The 18,208-nt window shown below is 38.0% G+C and overlaps 1 protein-coding gene across 1 annotated transcript in view; it reads left to right on the top strand.

Annotated features, from left to right (window-relative positions):
• The window catches only part of NECAB1 (N-terminal EF-hand calcium binding protein 1), a 185,672-nt gene that overhangs the window by 69,660 nt on the left and 97,804 nt on the right, over nucleotides 1-18,208 (top strand). Inside the window, exon 4 of the mRNA XM_045895594.3 lies at nucleotides 8,788-8,813. Within this exon, the coding sequence (XP_045751550.1) occupies nucleotides 8,788-8,813 (26 nt within the window). The remainder of the gene's footprint in view (nucleotides 1-8,787; nucleotides 8,814-18,208) is intronic.

Raw genomic sequence — 18,208 nt, 5'->3', positions numbered from 1 at the left:
TATTTGTTTTTTGGGTGTTGAGTTTGAGAAGTTCTTTATAGATCTTAGATACCAGCCCTTTATCTGTTGTGTCATTTGCAAATATCTTCTCCCATTCTGTGGGTTGCCTCTTTGTTTTGTTGACTGTTTCCTTTGCTGTGCAGAAGCTTTTCATCTTGATGAAGTCCCAAAAGTTCATTTTTGCTTTTGTTTCACTAGCTTTTGGAGATGTATCTTGAAAGAAGTTGCTGTGGGCAATGTCAAAGAGGTTACTGCCTATGTTCTGCTCTAGGATTTGGATGGATTCCTGTCTCACATTGAGGTCTTTCATCCACTTTGAGTTTATCTTTGTGAGTGGCATTAGAGAATGGTCGAGTTTCATTCTGCATGTGGCTGTCCAATTTTCCCAGCACCATTTACTGAAGAGACTGTCTTTTTTCCATTGCATGTTTTTTCCTGCTTTGTTGAAGATTATTTGACCATAGAGTTGAGGGTCCATATCTGGGCTCTCTATTCTGTTCCATTGGTCTGTATGTCTGTTTTTGTGCCAGTACCGTGCTGATTTGGTGATCACAGCTTTGTAATATAGCTTGAAATCAGGCAACGTGATGCCCCCAACTTTGTTTTTCTTTTTCAACATCTCCTTGGTGATTCAGGGTCTTTCCTGATTCCATACAAATTTTAGGATCGTTTGTTCCAGCACTTTGAAAAATGTCATTGGAATTTTGATTGGGATGGCATTGAAGGTATAGATTGCTCTGGGTAGCATAGACATTTTAACAATGTTTATTCTTCCGATCCATGAGCATGGAATATTTTTCCATCTTTTTGTGTCTTCTTCAATTTCTTTCATGAGTATTTTGTAGTTCCTAGAGTACAGATCCTTTACCTCTTTGGTTAGGTTTATTCCAAGGTATCTTATGGTTTTTGGTGCTATTGTAAATGGAATCGTTTCTTTAATTTCTCTTTCTACGTTGCGTTGTTAGTGTATAAGAAAGCAACTGATTTCTGTGCATTGATTTTGTATCCTGCCACATTACTGAATTGCTGGATGAGTTCTAGTAATTTGGGGGTGGAGTCTTTTGGGTTTTCCACATAAAGTATCATGTTGTCTGTGAAAAGAGAGAGTTTGACTTCTTCTTTGCCAATTAGAATACCTTTTATTTCTTTTTGTTGTCTGATTGCTGTTGCTAGGACTTCTAGTACTATGTTGAACAATAGTGGCGAGAGTGGGGCATCCTTGATGTGTTCCTGATCTTAAGGGAAAGGCTCTCAGCTTTTCCCCATTGAGGATGATATTCGCTGTGGGTTTTTCATAGATGGATTTTATGAACTTGAGGAATGTTCCCTCTATCCCTATACTCTGGAGAGCTTTAATCAGGAAAGGATGCTGTATTTTGTCAAATGCTTTTTCTGCATCAATTGAGAGGACCATATGGTTCTTCTCCCTCCTCTTATTAATGTGTTCTATCACATTGATTGATTTGCAAATGTTGAATCACCCTTGCATTCCGGGGATAAATCCCACTTGGTCGTGGTGGATGATCCTTTTAATGTATTGTTGAATCCTATTAGCTAGGATTTTGTTGAGGATTTTGGAATCCATATTCATCAGGGATATTGGTCTGAAATTCTCCTTTTTGATGGGGTCTTTGCCTGGTTTGGGGATTAAGGTAATGCTGGCCTCATAGAATGAGTTTGGAAGTTTTCCTTCTGTTTCTATTTTTTGAAACAGCTTCAGTAGGATAGGTATTAGCTCTTCTTTGAATGTTTGGTAGAATTCCCCAGGGATTCCATCAGGCCCTGGACTCTTGTTTTGGGGGAGGTTTTTGATCACTGCTTCAATCTCGTTACTGGTTATTGGCCTATTCAGGTTGTCAATTTCTTCCTGTTTCAGTCTTGGCAGCTTACAGGTTTCCAGGAAGGCCTCCATTTCATCCAGATTGCTCAGTTTATTGGCCTATAGTTGTTGATAATAATTTCTAATAATTGTTTCTATTTCCTTGGTGTTAGTCGTGATCTCTCCCCTTTCTTTTTTTTTTTTTTTTAAGATTTTATTTATTTGTTTGAGAGAGAGAATGAGAGAGAGCATGAGAGGGAAGAAGGTCAGAGGGAGAAGCAGACCCCCCGCTGGGCAGGGAGCCCGACGTGGGACTCTATCCCAGGACTCCAGGATCATGACCTGAGCCGAAGGCAGTTGCTTAACCAACTGAGCCACCCAGGCGCCCGATCTCTCCCCTTTCATTCGTAATTTTATTAATTTGGGTCCTTTCTCTTTTCTTTTGGATAAGTCTGGCCAGTGGTTTATCGATCTTATTAATTCTTTCAAAGAACCAACTTCTAGTTTTGTTGATCTGATCTACTGTGTTTCTGGTTTCTAATTCATTGATTTCTGCTCTAATTTTAATTACTTCTCTTCTAATGCATGGCTTAGGCATCGTTTGTTGCTTTTTCTCTAGTTCTTTAAGGTGTAGAGTTAGTTGGTGAATTCGGGATTTTTCTATTTTTTTGAGTGAGGATTGGATGGCTATGTATTTCCCCCTTAGGACCACCTTTGCAGTATCCCATAGGTTTTGGACCGATGTGTTTTCGTTCTCATTGATTTCCATGAATTGTTTAAGATCTTCTTTGATTTCCTGGTTGACCCAAACATTCTTGAGCAGAGTGGTCTTTAGCTTCCAAGTGTTTGAATTTCTGCCAAATTTTTTATTGTGATCAAGTTCCAGTTTTAGAGCATTGTGGTCTGAAAATATGCAGGGAATAATCTCAATCTTTTGGTATCGGTTGAGACCTGATTTGTGACCCAGTATGTGGTCTATTCTGGAAAAAGTTCCATGTGTGCTCAAGAAGAATGAATATTCTATTGTTTTAGGGTGGGATGTTCTGTAAATATCTATGAGGTCCTTCTGGTCCAATGTATCATTCAAAGCTCTTGTTTCCTTGTTGATTTTTTGCTTAGATGATCTGTCCATTGCTGAGAGTGGAGTATTGAGGTCTCCTACAATTAACGTATTATTATCAATATGACTTTATTTTGGTTAACAGTTGGCTTATGTAGATGGCTGCTCCCATGTTGGGGGCATAGATATTTACAATTGTTAGATCTTCTTGTTGGATAGACCCTTTAAGAATGATATAGTGTCCTTCTGTGTCTCTTATTACAGACTTTTAGTTTAAAATCTAATTTGTCTGATATAAGAATTGCTACCCCAGCTTTCTTTTGAGGTCCGCTGGCATGGAAGATGGATCTCCATCCCTTCACTTTCAGTCTGGATGTATCTTTAGGTTCAAAATGAGTCTCTTGTAGACAGCATATGGATGGGTCCTGTCTTTTTATCCAATCTGCAACCCTGTGCCGTTTTATGGGAGCATTTAGGCCATTCACGTTGAGAATGATTATTGAAAGATATGAATTAATTGTCATCATGTTGCCTGTGAAGATGTTGTTTTTATAGATTGTCCCTGTAAATTTCTGTTGTCTATCACTCTTGGTATCTTTCTCCTTTTATAGAACCCCCCCCTTAATATTTCTTGCAGGGCCGGCTTAGTGGTCACATATTCTTCCAGTTTCTGCTGGTCGTGGAAGCTCTGCATCTCTCCATCCATTCTAAATGACAGCCTTGCCAGATAAAGTATTCTTGGCTGCATGTTCTTCTCATTTAGTACCCTGAATATGTCTTGCCAGGTTTCTGTGGATAGGTCTGACATTATTCTGCTGTTCCTCCCTCTGTACGTAAGGAATCTCTTCCCCCTAACTGCCCTTAAGATAGTTTCCTTGGTTCTAAGATTTGCAAGTTTTACTATTACCTGCTGGGATGTTGGCCTATTTTCCTTGATCTTAGGAGGGGTCCTCTCTGCCTCTAGGACTCAAATGTTTGTTTCATTCCCCAGATTAGGGAAGTTCTCAGCTATGATTTGCTCAAATACATCTTCTAGTCCTCTCTCTCTCTCCACTCCCTCCGGGATTCCAATTACTCTGACATTGGAATGCTTCATGGTGTCACTTATTTCTCTGATTCTATTTTCATGGATTCTGAGTTGTTTTTCCCTGGCCTCCTCTTTTCCCTTTTTATCTATTATATTGTCTTCCAGGTCGCTTATTCACTCTTCTGCCTCAGTTACCCTAGTTGTTAGATTATCTAGATTGGATTGGATCTCACTGATAGCATTTTTAAGTTCTTGCCAATTCACCTTTCATTTCTGCCCTTAGAGACTCTATGTTGCCATTAATTGATTTCTCCATTCTAGCCATTGTCTTCACAATTGCTAGCCTGAATTCCATCTCCGACATCTTGGTTATATCTGCATCATTTGTAAATCTGCAGTGTAAGTCATAATCTCTGAGTCTTTTCTATTTTGGGGGCTCCTCCTCCTAGTCATTCTGTTGATGGGTGTTTGAGGGAATGTATAGCGTCCAAATTATTGACCAGAACCCAAGCAAGATGCATCTGTTTTCTTGGGACCTTAGGGTTGCTGGCCTCTTGTTTTCCCAGCCTGTCTTTTGTGGGAGGGGCCTGCCACGCTGTTACTCAGGCAACCCTGTTTGGGCGAGTTGCCCTGTCCCCCTGTGGCGGGGATGGGCTCAGCGGGAATCAGTCTATTGGGCTTTTGTTCTCTGGCGGCTTTCCCTGCGGCTTTCCGCGTCTCTTCCACGAGTCAGAGCAGAAGAGACTGTTTCCAACCCTCTGCCTCAGAGCAGAGAGACCTCAGTCTGTTCTTCAGTGTGCTCTCCAGGCCACACCGTCTCCGTTTCTGTCCGTGTGCTATAAACTTCAGTGTCCTGGGTTGTGCGCCCCTCCGAGCGCTCCCAGTCCTGCCTCCAGGTCAGGGCACGTCTCTGCCCTTTGTGCTTCTAAAACCGCCAGCCGCTCCCAGTTCACTTGCGAACGACCCCGCAGCTCCTGGTTTCCGCCCCAGGGGCTGCCCTAAAGTCCTTTCCCCGCCGCTACCGGTCTGCTAGTCTGTGCCCCGTCCCCAGTGTGCGAGGCTGTCACTCACCGTCTATGTAGGATCCCCACATCCAGGCACCCTCCCACTGCCGTTTATCCTCCATATCTGCCTGCAGAATCACGGCTCCCCGCTTCCTACCTCAAAACCAACCGCCTGCGATATTCTGTTTGTAGAGATCCAGATCTTCTTACATCTCAGGTTGGTTTTGTGGGTGCTCAGAGTGGTCTGGTAGATATCCAGCTCAATTTGGGGGACCAGTTGAAATAGGGTCCCCTACTCCTCTGCCATCTTCCCCCCCCTTTTTACATAACTTCTAAACATAAGCTTTTTTTCAAGCTATTGACAACTCTTTAGATACATTTTAATGATTTTATAATGATATGATGTTTGCTTAGTTATTCAGCTAATGAGCACTTAGTTTGTTTCCATTTCTCTCCTTCACAATTGTCAGTCAGGCTGCAGTCACTGTCTCTGTTCTTTATCCCTCCTTGGCGTCTAGCTGAGAATGCCTTCTGATAGTAACACCCCTCTGGTTCTGTTTCAGTAAGAATGTTTACTATGTGACTAGCATTTATTCTTTCCATTTAGCTTTCTTTTTTTAAAAAAATGGCATAGCTAAAAGATTGTAGGTTTTCTTATTATAAACATGAACAATATCACACACTCTCAGATATACTGTAGACTTATCTATGGCTTACTCTTTCTTTACAATCCTTTGTTACTACAGGATGGAGCTATCTCGTAAGAAATCAGTTCTATAGAATTCACCCATGTAAGTCTACTGTAAAAAGAACCATGCTTTACTACGCACAACAAACAACATAGCACAGAAACCGCTAAATAAAGGAATGTTTGAGGGGATCATTATAGTACTTTATGAACATAGCCTTTTATTAAGGAATATGTAGAACTAATGTCATGCAAATTACTCTAAGCTATTTTTTTTAAAGATTTTTTTACTTATTCATTTGAGACACAGAGATAGAGAAAGAGAGCATGAGCAGGGGGAAAGGCAGAGGGAGAGGGAGAAGCAGGCTCCCCGCTGAGCCAGGAGCCAGACGTGGGGCTCAATCCCAGGACCCTGGGATCATGACCTGAGCCGAAGGCAGACACTCAACCATCTGAGCCACCCAGGCACCCCAACTCTGAGCTATGTTTTATGATATATTCCATGTAATTCAATTTTTGTAATGGATTGGACTGTTCATTCCTTTGAAATTAAAAATGCCATTATGAACCTGTGAACCATTCTGAGGAAAATACAAAAACAAAGTGACCTTTAATGTCCTTTTCCAAGTCTGAAGTTCTATGAAAACACTAAGGTTAGGAAATGACATGTAAGTTTTAATGACCAAAATGTTTGAAATGATACTAAAAATGTCTAAGTGATCTAATTCTGAATCCAATAAGATTCCAAGCTTTGATGGTTTTACCTCAAAATCCTTCACATCTGTCTATTCTTTTTGCCCCTCTCCCCATCATTGCCTATTCGTCCTATACCTCTGATCAAGCTCCCATATTAGGTAATGCATTTTGGTTTGAAATCTTGATATTTGAAGACTTACAAATCAAATCCTATGTATGCACCACTGTATTAATACTTATACACTGTAAAATTACACAAAAAGAAATGAAAACAATGTAAGGTTAAATATAAATACAGATATTTGAGAACTGCTAGATTTTATAATGGCATTGAATCAATATTAATTTTCTCACTTGTACGTAAGAGAATGTACTTATCTGTAGAAACTACACGCTGAAGCATTTAGGGGTAAAGGGATATCATTATCTGCAATGTACAATCAAATGATTTGAAGAAACAAATAGAAAAAGAATGTGATAAGTGAAATAAAATGTTGACAACTGGGGAGATGGTTAGGTGAAGGGCACTTTTTTTTGTAGTTTGAAATTATTTCAAAATAAAATTTAAAAGTGTGTGTGTGATGTCCAAGTATTTCTTCTTGCCCCCATTGGATGGCCTTGCACACCCCTTGGGTATACTCTAGTCTGGGATCAACTGGCCCAGACTATAGTAATAACGTCCAAACTGTTCTCTTGGCCTCTTTTCTACCCTCTTTTTGCCTAACCTCAACTCAGCGTTTAGTGACCTTCCTAAAGTATAAATCTGATGATGTCACTCCCCTACCTTAAAATCCTCCATGATTCTAAGTTGACAAGAGAACATAGAAACTTTTTAGATGATCACATGAGGCTTTTCATTTTTAGTCCCATTTCTTCATTAATGATCTATGTTCCAGCCAAAAGAACTCCTCGCATTTGTAACTTTTATTGCAAATAGTGTTTCTTCTAACTGGAATGTTCTTCCTTTGTCTGCCTTTTCTACTCCTATTTAACCCGTGAGACTTAGCCTCAAAATTTCATCCTCTATAGTCCCTGATAACCTTGCCATTAGCCACTTACCCCATAGCAATTATTTTATCACATTTTAATTATCTACTGTAGAAGTCTACCTCTAAATCCAGCTGCTAGAGACTAGTGATCAGACTTACTCATCTCAGTATCTGTTGCAACCTGATCCATCTGTGGTGGTTAGAACAGTCCCTAGTACATAGCAATGAATGCCTGTGGGAAAAATGAATGAATGAATAGAAACCCACACCGAAACTACTGCAGAAGGTTTTATGTGTTCTGTCTGGTGGCAAATACTTTACAAAAAGACCTGCTTAAGTGAGGAGATGTCCTTTATCCAAGATCAAATATTCAGTGTCTGAGGATAAAATACTGAAGTTAAGATTGTATTACAACTAGTGATGGAACTGGTAAAAAGACCCAGTGTTTGGAATGCTCCCACGAGTACCCCTCCAGCCCAGCAGCCCTGACTGCCACATAGAGGAGGACTGGATTATGACAGTTATTTACATTGGGTTTTCACCTGTGGCAGCTGAATAAAATCAAAGATTTTCAGTTAGTTGATGTTTGCAGTTGACTTTTAATAAGTCTTTATAATCTTTAAGAGGTTTACTTTTATTCCAATTTCATTAAACTTTCTAAAATTAGGAGTGAGTGTTGAATTTTATTAAATTCCCATCTAGTGTTAAATAGCAGTTTTCTCCTCTAAGTTATAATGTAACCTTAAATTGACTTATTGCTTGACTTTGGACCATTCTTGCATTCCTACACCATGCCTGCCATGGTCAAGACATTATTCTGATAGGAATGTATTATATCTGCTAATATTTCATCTGCTATTCTATATTTATCTTCATAAGAGTAAGAGGTAACTATTGTTTACATGTAAGTATTAAGCCATGTAACTCTTTGTTATGTGTCAGAAATCATTCCAAAAAGGCATGGAGTCAAACTTACCTCATAGGTTGAGTTTAGATATGGAAGTTCTAGCAGTTCTACCAAATCAGAAATCCTGATAGCTAACATTTATTGAGTGCTTATTTTGTGTCAGTTACTCTTTTAACTGCTTTGTATGTATTAACCCATTTACTTCCTATTGCATTCATATGAAACAGAACTTATTATCCCCATCTTGTGATTGAGGAACTGAGCCCTGGGATGCAAAGAAGTCCATTCAGGGTCACATGAGTGGTAAATGGTAAAGTCAGGATTTGAACTCAGGCATTCTGGCTCCAGAGTCTATGTTCTTCACGATTAGGCAGTATTCCCCAGCATGATACTGGGGGAAACACAAACCCCAGGAATTATTTGCTCAGAGATGGAATCTGATGTAATCATTGCTCACATGACTATTTAAGCAATGTAGAATATAAGAAATACCATAATTACACCTATTAATATAGTACTATAGATTGGGGGAATAACTGTAAGTATTTAAAGACTTAAATATTACCAAAGTAACAACAATTTTTTTTTTCTTTTCAGCAATCTTGACACAGAAGAACTCTGTGGTAAGTTGTGGTATTTGGGGGGAGGGGTGGGCAATCAAACTCACTACTTGCTTTAGGATGAAAAAGAACACCATCTTATTTAAATTTCTACATACCCTGAAATTAATGTCCTAGATTTAGAATATAGTAAAAGATAATTGAGATCTCAAAGAATTTATCTTCATCTGTGAGTTTTACTCAAGCGTGTGTTTCAGTGGAGAAAGAGTTGGGGATCATTAATTTCTTCATAGAGAAGAATTGTTTTGCACTTGGTACAATTAGTTTAACAATAGCAAATTCTCCCCTAGTTTGAATATATTTTTACATTGGTGTTTAGTACAACTTCATTATTCTCCAAGTATATTGCCTTTACTACTGTTTTTGCAAAATTGACCCCCTTGACATATAAAAACAACTTTGTTCCATACCTCCCTGAACAGTTCTGGAATGTTAAATGTCACTTGCAAAACGAGTTTCAGTAGAGAGAGGAATTTCTACAGATTCCTGACTTATAGCCTCTTCATTTATTTTCTTCATCCTCATGGTTGGAAACAAAAGTCAAAGGCTAGGAATGTGGAAAAGGCCAACATTTCTGCGATTTATTTTTTGTTGTGAGAAAATTATGAAGCATTCTGAGACTATTCAGTGTGAAACAGCTATTTTTCTCTGAACGTTGGGAGGTTTTAAGTTGTATGTTTTAAGGTAATTATGTAACACCTTGTCCAAATTTGATTTTATTGTCTAGGTTTTTTAAAAATAATTTTACAGATGAGATTCTCTGAAACTCCTAATTGAAGTCACAAGCGCTTCCTGAACATCTTCTAAGTCTTACAAATTTAAAGTTTACCAGATCATCACAAAGTCCATTTTAGAGTATACAAGAGTGGTTATCTTCCATTTCATTAAATGGTAGAGTGACACCGAGTGAGGTTATGTCAGAAAAAAAAATATCAGAACACATGGTTTCAAGAAAATAACGAACAACACAAATATAAAAATCACCATAAGCTTTCCAATTTTCCAATGGTCCTAAAACACTGTTTTCTGTTCCTGCACAGTGTCTCTCTCCTTTTCAGTGAAAATAATCCAACTGAAAAGCAAGTTGTTTATGCAGAAGCAAGGTTTCTGGTACCAAAGCAGGTCATGATTTTGTTAATTATGAAACACTAATAAAGAAAAACCGGGAAAATCCTGACCTGCTTCTACACATAATCCAACCATGACCCATCCACACACGGGTACTAAACTGTGCCAAGTGGGCTAAAGGGCCTGTGGGGACTATGGCCACCAGGCTTTCTAAAGAATAGCAATCACTATAAAGGTCAAGTTGTAGTCTATTCTCATCCATGTGTAGATGGTACCTGCCAGTGAAGTGGGGAGATAAAGTAAAGAACTGAGAAGATTATCTCGATAATTTTGTGAGGTTGGGAGACCCATTTGCCTCAAGTGTCTAGATAGGTCAGGCCAAAGTAATGCTTTCCTCAAATCATCCAGATAATTCTTTTTGTTTTCTACTCAACTTTGCCTGGGTAGGCATGGCTCATGAGAAAGCACACTGTTATAAGGGCTTTTAACATGACATTTAGTGGTTCTTCTTTATTTGCTATGTTGCTTATGTATTGTCACTAAGGCATATTACATTATCCTCTCTCAGTATGATTGTGTATCTTCACTTAATCCTCTACCAAAAAAAATGTTTAATTTGTTTCTATAATAATAGAACTAGATTAGGAACCTACTCTGCATTTACTGGAAAAAGCTTTGACTATGATTTTCCACATAGTTAGGGAACTAGTATATGGGGTGTTTTGTTTTGTTTTTGTTGTTTTTTTTAAGAGAGAGCATGCATGCAAGCTGGGGGCGGGGGGGAGGAGTGGGGCAGAGGGAGAGACACAGGGACAGAGAGAGAATCCCAAGCAGCCTCCACTCTGAGTCAGAGCCTGATGTGGGGCTTGATCTCAAGACCCTGAGATCATGACCTGAACTGAAATCAAGAGTCAGACGCTTAACTGACTGAACCACCCAGGCATCCTAGTATATGGGGTTTTAATGCAACCAAATTGCTCTGTATTTTTAAACCCAGTAATTGTACTCCCAATCATATATTATAACCCTCTCCCTCTCTGTTCAAGAATATGCATTTTAATTTCCAGAGTATAGTTTCATGTCTTGTTATTTTGTAAATATAAAGTAAATATTTAAGTTGGATTCTAATCAAAACCAAATGCTTTAGTGCAAGCAAATAAAACCTGTCGACTCACACCCCACACAAATTCCCCCTTGTGCATGGAAGGGATGGCACTTGATCAGTATGGAAAGCAGATTTCATGTGCTCTTTCATAGAAGCAGTTAAAAGGTCCAGGTATCTAAAACTTTCATTCTGTTGCTTTTACTTAGTTTGTTCTTTTACTAAATTAAGGACCTAGAAATCAAAAGCTATTAAAATAAAGTATTGATTTATTTTAGTTATGAAAATAATAGTTTTTGAAATTTAATAATACAGAATAACATAGGTATTTAAGATGGAATGTCAGTCTCCTTTCCCCCTCTCCCCTTTTTCCCTAATGTCTGCTGCTAACTGCTTAGAGCATCTCCTTCCAGATATTTTTATTCATAAATTGACATCATACATATGCTGTGATAATTTTTCCAACAGTGAGATCATACTATATGATCAGGACAGCTGCACACTGTTAATTTTATTAAAAAGGCTGCACATGTGCTGCATTTACCTTCATTTTTTTCAATCAAACCCCTTTTTGTGGATTTTCAGGTTGTTTCCAACTTTTCACTTGGACAAACAGCATTGAAGTAAATATCTTCATTTGTTTTATATTCATACTCTTGTATGAGTTGTTCTACATGGTAGATGCCTATAGGTATAATTACTTGGTCAAAGATTCTTCAGTTTGCACGCCCACCAGCAGTGTTGAGGCATGCCACGTCATTCACTCTTCCCATAATTAGGGAGGCCTGCCCAAATAGAAGCTTTAGGCCATATCTTATCAGTCAGTATATAACTCACTTACAGCTAGGTATGTGTGTTTGAACTCTAGCTTTGAGTCTTTGGTTTTCTCTTCATTCCATCTTTAGCTGTGATCTAAAATCTATCAGGAGTAAAATTATTACGTTCCTGACCCAACCCAGGGCTGAAGGATAGAGGCTGAACGAGTGACCTCAGTGTGACCCCTGGGCAGTGCTGAGAGGTACCTCTGCCAGCCAAGTCGAATGCTGGAAAATCAGAAGTCACTATTCCTCTTCCAGACTATTAGAACTCTGGCTCCCTGGCGCATTTATAAAATCACCAAAAAAAAGGGGGCACCTGGCTGACTCATAATCTCAGCTCAGGACTTGATCTCAGGATTGTGAGCTCTAGCCCTGCGTTGGGCTCCATGCTGGCTGTGGAGCCTACTTAAAAAAAAGAGGAAAAAAATCACCAAAAAAGAGATAATAAAACATTTTGCATGACACTGATATGCGGTCTCTCAAAATAACCCACATTCTTAGATTCCCAACTGACACCTCTATTCAGAGCATGGGTGTTCTCCCCACCTCTCTGTTCTCTGTCATCTCAGTATTTTCCTCCCAATCTAGTATACTGCTTGGGAAGCTATGGGGAGATACGTACTGTAGGATTTTCATCTAAACTCATGAGAATGCTTTGTGAGATCAGGTCCCAGTGGGGCCTTGGTGGAGGGTATGGGGCTCTGGTTCTGACTTGAAATTCTTAGGCCAAACCTGAAAACACAACCACCTGGAGGATTAAGAGGCAGTCTAGGAAAACAAAACAAAACTTGGTGATGTGACACCACCAGTTAAGTATAGTAGGGAAGGGAGAAACTAACCTTTAGTTAGCATATTAGCAAAGATGTTGCATTGAATTTCCACGAGGAGATAATTTGCTTTCTGATAGGCAATTTGTCAAATAAGTCTGTTTATAAATCATGCTCTATTCTCTTATAAAACAACGTTCAGACTCTTACCGTTCAAAGATTCTTCACTTAAACTGATGAGAATTGGTTGTCACACATTTCCATATGTGCTATACAATTCTGCTTTGCCTCTTGCCCATGGAACTCACATGCAGTTTTCAATAAAAGTAGATTTCTCCGGGAAATTATTCTAGTTCCCCAAGGACAAGAGTTTTAATTTTTTTCCCCACACAGAACAATGCAGCTCTTTTTATTTTGTCTTTTGATACTATAGCAAATCATATTATAGACTTTAAGAAAAAGTACCCTACACGCAAAAGATGTAAAAAGAGTTCCACATATAATGGATTCTTTGGGGACTGTCCTGAGACCATGCAAATATTCAGCATTTTATCTGTGTTCTGTAGATACTGAGTTGAATGGATAGATGTCACCCTGAGGGGGTGTCCCCATCTTCACTCCTGCTTGGCTTCACTCTGACACTTTGGGGCACATGTGAAATGAAGCTCTGAGGCCAGGCCTGCTCTGTGAAGCTGTCTCTGATTCCCTGCAGAAGGACTTCAGCATTCTTTGACCTGAAATTTTTTTTGGGGGGGGGGATGATTAATCCAAAAATATCTTTATTTCACAGTAGGGTACTGCAGTGTGTGATTTGAGATCTAATCCACATAACATTAATTTCAGGTATATAACAATGATTTGATATTTGTTTATATTATGGAATGATCACCACAGTAAGTCTAGTTAACATCCATCATTACACAGTTTGTCTTGTAACGAGAACTTAAAAAAACAAATGATGCCCAAAGTTAGTAGAATGAAGGTATTAACAAAGATCAGAGCAGAAATAAATGAAATAGAGACCAAAAAGACAATAAATCAATGAAATTTTTCTATAGTGACTGTGCCAATTCACATTCCCACCAACAGTGTACAAAGGTTCTCTTTTCTCCACATTTTCTTTTTTTTTTAAGTTTTTGTTTATTTATTTGACCGAGAGAGACACAGCGAGAGAGGGAACACAAGCAGGGGGAGGGGGAGAGGGAGAAGCAGGCTTCCCGCTGAGCAGGGAGCCCAATGCGGGGCTTGATCCCAGGACGCCGGGATCATGACCTGAGCCAAAGGCAGACGCTTAACAACTGAGTCACCCAGGCATGCCTCTCCACATTTTCACCAACACTTACCTACTGGCCTTCTGATAATCCACATTCTAACAGTTGCTATCTCATTGTGCTTTCGATTTGCAGTTCTCTGATGATTAGCAATGTTGAACACCTTCTCATGTACTGATTTTCCATGTGTATGTCTTCTTTGGGAAAATGTCTATTCTAGTCTTCTGCCCATTTTGGTTTTTTGTTGGTTTTTGCTATTGTGCTGTATAAGTTCTTTATATATTTTGGATATTAACCACTTAACCAGATGTAGGATTTGCAAATATCTTCTCCTATTCAGTAGGTTGCATTTTTTTTTTTTAAAGATTTTATTTATTTGACAGAGAGAGACAGCGAGAGCAGGAACACAAGCAGGGGGAGTGGGAGGGAGAAGCAGGCTTCCCGCCGAGCAGGGAGCCCGATGTGGGACTCGATCCCAGGACCCTGGGATCATGACCTGAGCTGAAGGCAGACGCTTAACGACTGAGCCACCCAGGCGCCCAGTAGGTTGCATTTTTATTTTGTTTTTGTTTCCTTTGCTTTGCAGAAGCTTTTTAGTTTGGTGTAGTCCCATGTGTGTGTTTATAATTTGTTGCCTTTGCTTTTGATGTCAGATCCAAAAAAATCATTGCAAAGACTGATGTCAAGGAACTAACCATCTATGTTTTCTTCTAGGTGTTATATGGTTTCAGGTCCTAAATCTAAATCTTTAATCCAATTTAAGTTGATTTTTGTGTATGGTGAAAGATAGGGTCTCAGTTTTTTTTTTTTCTTTTGCATATAGCTGTCCAGGTTTCCTAGTACCATTTATTAAAAAGACTGTGTTTTCCTCATTGTGTATCTTGGCTCCTTTGTCATAAATTAATTGGCCATATATGCATGGGTTTATTTCTGGGCTGTTTTGTTCCATTGACCTATGTGTCTTTTTATGCCAGCAACATACTGTTTTGATTACCATAGCTTGTAATATAACTTTAAACTGAGAAGCATGATACTCTTCAGCTTTGTTCTTTCTCAAAATTGCTTTTGCTATTTGGGATCTTTTGTGATTCTATACACATTTTAGGATTGTTTTTTCTATTTCTGAAAAATGCCATTGGAATTTTGATAGGGTTTGAATTGCATCTGTAAATTGCTTTGGATAATATGGACATTTTAACAATATTCTTCCAATCCCTGAGCACAGGGATTTTTCACTTGTCTTCAATTTCTTTCATCAATGTATTACAGTTTTTATAGGTTGTGTGCAGATTTTTTTTACTTCCTTGGTTAAATTTATTCTTAGATATTCTTTAAATGCTATTAAAACTGGGATTTTCTTTTATTTTCTAGTAGTTCATTATTAGTATACAGAAATGCATCTGATTTTTATATATTGATTTTGTATCCTGTAACTTTACTGAATTTGTTTATTCTAACAGTTTTTTGGTTGAGTCTTTAGGGTTTTCTATATATAATATCCTGTCAAATAGTGAAAGTTATGCTTCCTTTCTGATTTGAATGACTTTTCTTTTTCATGCCTACTTGCTTTGGCTAGGACTTCCAATACTATGTTGAATAAAAGTGGTCTTGTCTTCTTCCTGATCTTAGAGGAAAAGTTTTAACTCTTCAGCGTTGATATGATGTTAGCTGTGGGCTTGTCATATTTGTCCTTTATTATGTTAAGATATGTTCCCTCTATACACACTTTGAGAGTTTTTATTATGAATGGGCATGGAATTTTGTCAAATGCTTAATTGATTTTTATGGGTGTTGAACCATCCTTGCATCTCTGGAAAAAGTCTTCTTGATGGTGTATGATCCTTTTAATGTATTGTTGATTTCAGTTAGCTAATATTTTGTTGGGGATTTTTGCATCTGTGTTCATCAGGGATACTGACTTGTAGTTTTCTTGTAGTGTCCTTGTCTGGTTTTGGTAGGAGGATGTTACGGCCTTATAAAGTGAGTTTTGAAATATTCCTTCTTTTACCTTTTTTTTTTTTTTTTTTAAGAATTTGAGAAGGATTGGTATTGTTCTTTAAATGTTTGATAGAATTCACCAGTGAAGCCATTTGGTCCTGGACTTCTGTTTGGGAAGTTTTTGATTACTGAATCAATTTTCTTACTAGTAATTGGTCTATTCAGATTTTCTATTATGTCATGAGTCGGTCTTTGTAGGTTGTGTATTTCTTTTCTAGGAATTTATCCATTTCTCTTAGGTTGTCCAGCTTGTTGGTATATAGTTGTTCATAGTAGTCTCTTATGTTCCTTTACATTTCTGTTTTGTCAATTGTAATGTCTCTTTCATTTCTGATATTTAGTTCTCTTTTTTTTTTCTTGGTGAATTAGCTAAATGTTTGTCAATTTTGTTTATCTTTCAAAAAACCAGCTTTTACTTTCATTGATTTATTGTCTTTTTGGTCTCTCATTTATTTCTGCTCTGATCTTTGTTAATACCTTCATTCTACTAACTTTGGGCATCATTTGTTTATTTTTTTTTCTAGTTTCTTGAAGTAGAGAGGGTTGGTTATTTGAGATCTTTCTTGTTTCTTGATGTAGGTAGGCATTTAGCTGTATGAACTTGCCTTTAGGACTGCTTTGCTGCATCCCATAAGTTTTGGTATGTCGTATTTTCACTTTCATTTGTCTCGATGTTTTGGGCATTCTCTTTTGATTTCTTCTTTGATTCATGGTTGTTCAGAAGCAGGTAGTTTAATCTCCACATATTTGTGAATTTTTGTTTTCATCTTGTAATTGATTTCTAGTTTTATACCATTGTGGTCAGATAAGATGCTTGGTATAATTTCGGTCTTCTTAAATTTATTAAGACTTGTTTTGTGACCTAACATATGATCTATCCTGAGGAATGTTCCTTGTGTACTTGAGAAGAATTTGTATTTTGTTGCTTTTGGATAGAATGTGTGTATATGTGTGTGTGTGTATGTATGTACATATGTATGTGTGTATACATAGTCCATTTGGTCTAATGTGTCATTTAAGACCATTGTTTCTTTATTGATTTTTCTGTCTGAATGATCTATTGATGTAAGTGGCATATTAAAGTCCCTTACTATAATTGTATTTCTATTTCTCTCTTTAGGACTGTTAATATATGCCTTATATATTTAAGTGCTCCTATGTTATGTGCATATATATTTACAAATGTAATATTCTTTTGGTGGATTGACCCTTTATCATTATATAATATCTTTATCTTTTTTTTTTAAGATTTTATTTATTTATTTGACAGAGAGAGACACAGCGAGAGAGGGAACACAAGCAGGGGGAGTGGGAGAGGGAGAAGCAGGCTCCCTGCAGAGCAGGGAGCCCAATGTGGGACTCGATCCCAGGACCCCAGAATCATGACCTGAGCCGAAGGCAGTCGCTTAACCAACTGAGCCACCCAGTCGCCCTCTCTATCTTTTTTTATAATCTTTGTCTTAAAGCTTATTTTATCTGATATAAGTATACCTACTCTAGCTTTCTTTTGGTTTCTACTCAGTCTGTGTCCTTATATTTTAAATGAGTCTCTTGTTGGCAGCATACAGATGGATTTTTTAAATCCATCCATCCACTCTGTCTTTTGATTGGAGAATTTAGTCCATTTACATTTATTTATTTATTTATTAAGATTTTATTTATTTTGAGAGAGAGAATGAGATAGAGAGAGAGAGCATGAGAGGGGGGAGGGTCAGAGGGAGAAGCAGACTCCCTGCTGAGCAGGGAGCCCAATGCGGGACTCAATACCGGGACTCCAGGATCATGACCTGAGCCGAAGGCAGTCGCTTAACCAACTGAGCCACCCAGGCGCCCCTAGTCCATTTACATTTAAAGTAAGCATTGATACATATGTGCTTTTTTATGTATTGCTGATTGTTTCCTGACTGTTTTGTAGTTCCTCTGTTCCTTTCTTTTTCTCTTTCTTCCTTTGTGATTTGATGTTTTTCTGTAGTGGTATATTTCAGTTTTTTCTCTTTGTGCGTGTATGGGTGAGGGTGTGTGTGTGTGTATCTACTGTAGGTTTTTGCTTTGTGGTTACCATGAGGCTTACATAAAACAATTTATAACAGTCTGTTTTAACTTGATAACAACTTAAGTTTGAACACATTCTAAAGCTCTATAATTTTATTCCCTCACCCCCGTGAAACCGTCTTTGTTATAGATGTCACAATTTACATATTTTATCTTGTGTATCTGGTAACAAATTACTATAGTTATCATTATTTGAATACTTTTGTCTTTCAACCTTCATACTAACTTTATAAGTGATTAACCCTCCACCTTTCTAACATGAGATTATTCTGAATTTTACTATACATTTACCTTTACTGGTGAGATTTACATTTTCATGTGT

This window comes from Mirounga angustirostris, unplaced genomic scaffold, assembly GCF_029215605.1.
Source record: "Mirounga angustirostris isolate CCGP_5_RB_7025 unplaced genomic scaffold, mMirAng1.0.hap1 SCAF_4, whole genome shotgun sequence".
NCBI lineage: Eukaryota > Metazoa > Chordata > Mammalia > Carnivora > Phocidae > Mirounga > Mirounga angustirostris.
The sequence above is the reverse complement of the archived record's forward strand: the minus strand, read 5'-3'. Positions and strand labels throughout refer to the sequence as shown.